This window comes from Danio aesculapii, chromosome 1, assembly GCF_903798145.1.
Source record: "Danio aesculapii chromosome 1, fDanAes4.1, whole genome shotgun sequence".
In the NCBI taxonomy this organism is placed as follows: domain Eukaryota; kingdom Metazoa; phylum Chordata; class Actinopteri; order Cypriniformes; family Danionidae; genus Danio; species Danio aesculapii.
This window is the reverse complement of record NC_079435.1, coordinates 59,957,212-59,964,711: the sequence shown is the minus strand read 5'-3', so window position 1 is coordinate 59,964,711 and position 7,500 is coordinate 59,957,212. Positions and strand designations below refer to the sequence as shown.

The following is a 7,500-nucleotide window of genomic DNA, read 5'->3' as shown; positions in this document are numbered from 1 at the left end:
TGACATGCAGTATAGGTGAATTGGGTTAGCTAAATTGGCCGTAGTGTATGTGTGTGAATGGGTGTGTATGGATGTTTCCCAGTGATGGGTTGCAGCTGGAAGGGCATCCGCTGCGTAAAAAATATGCTGGATAAGTTGGCGGTTCATTCTGCTGTGGTGACCCCAGATTAATAAAGGGACTAAGCCGAAAAGAAAATGAATGAATGAATTAATAATTAATAATCTGATTTAAGACAATACTCTGATTAAGAGTCGACCATGTAAACAGCGATTTTTGATTTATTTAATCTGATTAAAGTAATAATCGAACTAAACAGAAAGCGACTTAAGACTGGTGGAGTATGCTGATTTTAGTCGCATTATTGAAGTGCAGTACAGAAATGTAAACACCGCATTAAAACAATTAGCATCCCAGCAGGCACAAGACGTCAACATGACGTCAAATTGATGTTGTACCCCAACGTAGTGGAGACGTTGCATTTTGTTTGGAAATGAGTATCGGGTTGACGTCAGACCCTAACATCGGGGCGACATCAATGTCCAACCTAAAATCCACCAAATATCAGCGTCTAGTGATGTTACAGCTTGACATTTTGTTAGCACTATGACGTCTATCAGACATCTATCATTTTGGTTGCCGTACCTGACAAATAAATGTCAGTATTTGATGTCAATATAATGTTGGATTAAGATGTTGGCTCGACGTTGGATTTTGGTCACTTTCCAACTCAACCTAAAGTCAACCAAATATCAACATAATTTGACGTTGTTATTGGACATCAAAATAGCATACTTGGACGCTGACTAGACATTGAATTTTGGTCACCTGACATCATGATCTAAATCTAACCTAGTATTAACGTCTTATGACGTTGTGTGCCTGCTGGGATCATGTAGGACGATTCAACACATTTTGTGACAGGATATTTCATACGCACACACGGCTGTTTGACACAACTCTCTGCACCTACCGAGTAAGTAAAGGGCCACAGACACACACACACACACACACACACACACACACACCGCGAAATCCTAAGGCTTTTTTTTCTCCCATTCGGCGTGCGGGAATCAAATTCCATCAAAACAACACTCTTCCACCAGTTCTTACTTCATACTCACATCCAATAGCTCAGTTTGTCACGGGGGCATGCATGAAATGTTCCTGAAGTGAAAGTGCCAAACTGCATTTCAAGAGTTCACACTTAGATATTGTTTGACAACTGTTAGCAGGTTTGGCATGCTGTCCCGGGAGAGAATCCTGAGCTCGGAGATAGGTGAGCCCAGGGCTCCCGCCTGGTCCATAGAGCATGTGAGGGGAGTACGAGATCAGGTGGTTCTTGAGAGCTCCCCGTGGTAAAGGAGGAGAAGGGGTGGATGGGGGGTTTCTTCGGAAAACGAAGATAAGAGAGTAGTTCTAGTCTACTTATAGTGCGTTGGGATTAATCTGATTGGCTAACTAATGAATGTAGATGGGTGGCCAGCTGCAGTCAATCATATCACGTGCTCCTCTCGAAATTAGTTTGTGAAAATTCACTTCAAGTCGACAAATTAAAAATGAAACACCTGAAATTACATAAAACACAGGAGGATACGTGGATAGTGTGGTGACGCAATGACCTTAATCAAATTTTGTGCTATAACATAGGATCATGACAGAAACATTCAAAAAGCAGCTCATATAAACACCTTCATCATGTTGTCTTAATCAGATGAAATATTTGATTATTGATGTCCATGTAAACGTAGTCATTGTTAATAGGTGCGATTGCTGTTATTACAGTAGTTTTATTTAGTTTATATGTTTGTAATATTGATTTTATTTATAGGATTTCAGAATTATTTAGTATTATGATTATTTTTCATTATTGTGGTTTAACTCTATTTATTTATGTGTTATTTGTTATAAAATCCATTATTATATCAATCAATTGCATTATAAATCTTACTTTTTTAATATTATTATTACTAATAATCAGATTTTTCATTGTTGATTTTTAAAGTTTGCATTGTTATTAAATTAACGTTATTTAAAATGATCTTTATTTTCATCATTTATATGAGTTAAACAGTAAATTGTAAGTCAGTATTTTGTGTGAAAACACCAGACCCAAGCAAACAGGCTGTTAATAATAGGCATTGTGTTGTGTCGTGTACTGTTGATTGGGGAAATTTGATCAGTTTCCTAGAGAAATAGCCCACTTGATCATAAATGACCCATCTGAGCCACACACACACACACACACACAAACACACACAATCAAAGCCATTCTCTAAAGTTTGGCGCAGATTGTAGGATCAATACTTCCAAGTCTCGCCCGATCCGAGCGAGACTGGCTAACAAACAGCACATGTAATCCATCACCGCACTAACAACTCATGCCAGATTCTCTGGGTACAACTGATTATGGTGATAAATTTCCTTGAGGTGATTATAATCAGCCTTTTTCCTCTGTTTGTTTTTTGTTTTATTACCCCCCCCCCATGCTTCTCTCGCTTTGCATCGTGATTGCATGCCATCTGCTGGTCTAACCTAACGATGGCTCGCTGCTCTGTAATATACACCATTGCTAAAAACACCAACAACAAAAACAAACAACAACAAAAAAACCCTATCAACCAATCAAACACCTGTTGCCATGGTTTCCATAATGCTCCACCTACCTGTTCATTGCTTCCATGGTTCCCTTCCTGAAAAAGTACCCATGATGTACAGTGCTACGCCTGCTACTGTCTCTGCAGCAACAACTCCTGCCACAAGTGTCCCCTACGCAACAACAGCACCAGCCAATCAGGTTTGCTCCTTTTAAAAGCTTTCTTTCATGAATCCCTGAGCTCTGAATAAGCACTTCGCTCGGAAACGCATTGGCCACGGTCGCCATGGCGATCACAAAAAAAAAATAAAAATCACACATGCTGCTTTTATCACACGCACCGGTGCTTATTCAGAGCTCGCACATTGGCAAATAGTAGTTGTGTTGTGTTGCATTATTTTTCTCGTTTTGTTCTGCATGTCCTTGCTTTGTTTCGATATCAATATATCCTTCCTCATCTACACATCTTGATGACAGGCGCGTCTAAAAATACACTTCATTGGGTTAGATTGGGAAAGCAGGCAGAAGGTGAGTTTCACACACTGCGACATTGACTTTCCATTAAATGGGAATCTGCATGACGTACGTTAGCGAAAACACCATCTCACTGACAATAGCCGTTCGCTGGTGAACATCAATTCAGGGGTCAGATCTGTTATCAGTTTCCATCATGCACTTTCGGACCGCTCCCATTCTCTGGTATTGTTCGGCCAGAGGGTCACATAAGGAGACTTTGAGGGCTTTCCCACTTCCGTGGATCTTAAGTGGAGCCTTCCTGTCAGCAAGCGGGCTTTTCCTGTTGTTTCACCGACTCTGAATGTACTCAGGAACTGGGACGTTGAGGGTTATTTGTAGTCCTACCACGTGAAATTGAACCTGTTTCCTGAGGGTCTCTTGCCAGAGCGTTCAAGGCTCTTCAGCGCCGCCTGGCAGGAGAATGAAGAACTGCAACACACCTCTCACAACCAGGTTCTTCAAAATAAATATATAGTATGAATTTCATAATCAGATAAAGTAAATACTAAATATATATATATATATAAAATATCAGTATATTTAGTGGGATGGTGATGAAATAATGAGTTCATAAGTTTTGGGTTATCTATCAATCCCATTAGGAAGTATTAGGAGTTATTATTATTAAAAAATTGTAATCTTAGTTAGCAATATTTAAATAATCGGTAGTCTTCTTCCTCTGATTATCCACAGTATTATTATCAATCATAAAAACATTAAAATCTCCAAGAACTGAATGTAAAAATATAAAATTTAATTATTTTTAATTAAATATACACTATTATAATTTGGTAATTATACTTTTGAAGATGTTTACATTTGAATGATATTTATTTGAGTATACATTATTAGTCTATCTGTCTATTTCGTCAAGATTTTGCGGCTAACAATACTGAAGTTAGCTGTTTTTATATATTTTATTAAATGTTTTTTTATTATTCCAGTCAAACTAAGATCAAACTTTAACTTTACCGAAGAAAAATGTGAGAGGGAATGTTGTGAAAAGTGTCTTTGCTCTGTTAAGTTGCTTTCACACCTGTAGATCGATTGCTTTGTTCTGAAACAGGGATTAAAATGGTTACAGTGTTGCTCTTTGTTCTTGGTGCGGTTCGCTTTCACATGGCAAAGTTTCTAAACGGACCAAAATAGCTAAAACAGGTCACGTGCGAGAAAACTCTCCTCACATTGGTCAGAGTTTCAGGGTTATACTCCCGCTCAGCTGTCATGCGTCCTTATTTTAATTTATGCCAATGAGCGATAAGACATTATAAGCTAAAAGTTGCGCTTTAATTTTGAATGTTGACACCTGCAGACATCGTCACCAAGTATAAATCAGAGGTAAGACTTTCTCATACAGAGCCGTTGGCTAGAATTATGCATTATAGGCTTTACATTATTGACCTTATTTTTCAATGTGGAAGTGCGAGCGTTTTTGCGATTGTTTTAGAACTTCCGATTCAGCTGCCTATGGGAGAAATGACTAGGAATAATAAACGGCAGAAAACGGTCAAACTACTTACTCTACAAACAAGTGTTTGCATGACAATACAGACAAAGTAGAATATTATAATAAGAAAATATCAGTTTGCAACACCAAGCAGCAAAACGAGCTGTTTTTAACGTCTAAAAAGAATGGAGATGAATGAGACCGGAAGTCTCGAGCCAAAATGATTCAAATGGCTGCGTCCACTCGTACGCGGAGAATAAGGTGAATAGAGAGAGAAATAACAGATAAACCAAGACTTCTGTTCAGTCAATTTTCTTAATGGATAAACAGCTCTCGTTAATAGTTGAGCATGCTTTCACTTTCGTATTCGACATGAAATGCACATTTACCGAATGACATCCTGCCCTACTCATCATTATATATATATATATTATAGTTCAATTCAATTCACCTTTATTTGTATAGCGCTTATACAATGTAGATTGTGTCAAAGCAGCTTCACATAAAAGGTCACAGTAAATAGGAACAGTGTAGTTCAGTTTGTAGTGTTTAAGTTCAGTTCAGTTCAGCTCAGTTCAGTGTGGTTTAATAATCACTACTGAGAGTCCAAACATCGAAGAGCAAATCCATCGATGCTCAGCTCTATCGATCCCAAACCATGCAAGATAGTGGTGACAGTTACGAGGAAAAACAAAAAACTTCACCAGTTGGCGAAGGTGATGAAAAAATCTCGAGAGAAACCAGACTCAATTGGGCACAACGATTTCAATATAGCAAATGTAATAGGCATATATAGCCGTATATGCCTATATCATATCCATAATACATTGTGATATAGCCTGACTCGGATCGTTTTGCTTTCTCACTACAATCCATTCGCTCCAGGGTTTGATTTAATCGAGCCGAGACCACCTCATTCAGGCTTGGACTGTTTGTTTTGGCGATTGCTGGATTGACATATGCCAAATGAACCGCACTAACTGGACAACTGAGACAGGTTCCAGAACAAAAGTCTAGGTGTGAAAGCACCCTTAGACCTCAGGAGGGCTAATAATTTTGCCTTCAACTGTATATTAATTTTACATTGACTTGAAACATGCATACAATACACCTGTTAATATTCATACACTCAAAAAAATATGTTTTTTTACTTGTTCAAATTACTTAATTAAAATGAGCTGAAACAACACAATTCTTGGGATTTCATTGGGACAACTTAATTTTTTTATGTTCAATCCACATAAATTTGTTAAAAGTGTTAAGTTAACTTAATCGATTTGTGTTGGGACAACATGAATGAATTGTGTGGAACCCTGCATTTTTTTACAGTGCATTAGAGGAAATGACATCAGAATCATGATGGAGATTTTGAGAGCATGATGGCCTGGTGTGTGTTCACATCAGTGTTGGAGACAGACAGACAGTAAGAGATGAACAAATTGATGGAGAGAGAGACAGAAAGACTGGACTGATAGACAGACAGGCCAAGTGAGAGGTAGACTGATAGACAGACATACAGAGATCATGAGAAACAGACAGATATATAGACAGGGACAGACACACAGAAAGACAAACAGAGATCGCCCAGAGATGGACAGAAAGACCAAGATAGAGGTAGACACACCGAAAGACAGAGTTGAATGAATGCAGATCAGATGAACAGACAGATAGATAGACAAACCAGATGAACAGACAGACACAGACCAGACAAAAAGATAGACATGGACAGAACAAATGAATTGACAGACAGGACCAGACCAGTCAGGGACAGTCCAGATGGACAAACAGAGACACAGAAAGGGACAGACCAGACAAAAAGATAGACATGGACCAACCAGATGAACAGACAGAGAGGGAAAGACCAGAGAAAAAGACAGACAGGGACAGACCAGATGAACAAACAGACCAGAGAAAAAAAACAGATAGGGACAGACCAGACAGGGACAGTCCAGATGGACAGAAAGACGGGCATACAGAGATGGATAGACCAGAGAAAAAAACAGACAGGAACAGTCCAGATGAACAGACAGGCATACAGAAAGGGACAGACTAGACAAAAAGACAGACATGAACAGACCAGACAGGGACAGACCAGACAGGAACAGACCAGGCAGGAACAGACCAGACAGGGACAGACCAGACAGGGACAGACCAGGCAGGGACAGACCAGACAGGAACAGACCAGATGGACAGACAGAGATACAGAAAGGAACAGACCAGACAAAAAGACGGACATGGACCAACCAATTGAACAGACCAGACAGGGACAGACCAGACAAGAACAGACCAGAAAGGGACAGACCAGATAGACAGAGATACAGAAAGGGACAGACCAGACTAAAGGACGGACATGGACAGACCAAATGAACAGACAGACAGGGACAGACCAGATAGACAGACAGACAGAGATACAGAAAGGGGCAGACCAGAGAAAAAGATGGACATGGACCAAACAGATGAACAGACCAGACAGGGACAGACCAGAGAAAGGGACAGTCCAGAGGGACAGAGAGGCATACAGAAAGGGACAGACCAGACAAAAAGACGGACATGTACCAACCAGATGAACAGACAGAGAGGGACAGACCAGACAGACAGACAGAGATACAGAAAGGAGCAGACCAGACAAAAAGACGGACATGGACAAACCAATTGAACAGACCAGACAGGGACACACTAGATGAACAGACAGACAGAGACAGACCAGACAAGAACAGACCAGATGAACAGACAGACAGAGACAGACCAGACAGGAACAGACTAGATGAACAGACAGACAGAGACAGACCAGACAAGAACAGACAGACAGAGACAGACCAGACAGGAACAGACTAGATGAACAGACAGACAGGGACAGACCAGATGGACAGACAGAGATACAGAAAGGAACAGACCAGACAAAAAGACGGACATGGACCAACCAGATGAACAGACAGACAGGAA

General features: G+C 40.0%; 1 protein-coding gene across 10 annotated transcripts in view; it reads left to right on the top strand.

The window, feature by feature from the left end:
• mbnl2 (muscleblind-like splicing regulator 2) overlaps positions 1-7,500 on the top strand; it is a 125,981-nt gene that overhangs the window by 110,532 nt on the left and 7,949 nt on the right. For 6 of the 10 annotated variants that reach the window (XM_056463403.1, XM_056463392.1, XM_056463375.1 and 3 more), the window contains one exon: positions 2,701-2,795. The exons of 1 other annotated variant lie outside the window; for it this stretch is intronic. In XM_056463403.1, coding sequence (XP_056319378.1) covers positions 2,701-2,795 — 95 coding nt within the window. The remainder of the gene's footprint in view (positions 1-2,700; positions 2,796-7,500) is intronic. 3 more of the 10 variants (XM_056463411.1, XM_056463398.1, XM_056463384.1) reach the window with 1 other exon arrangement.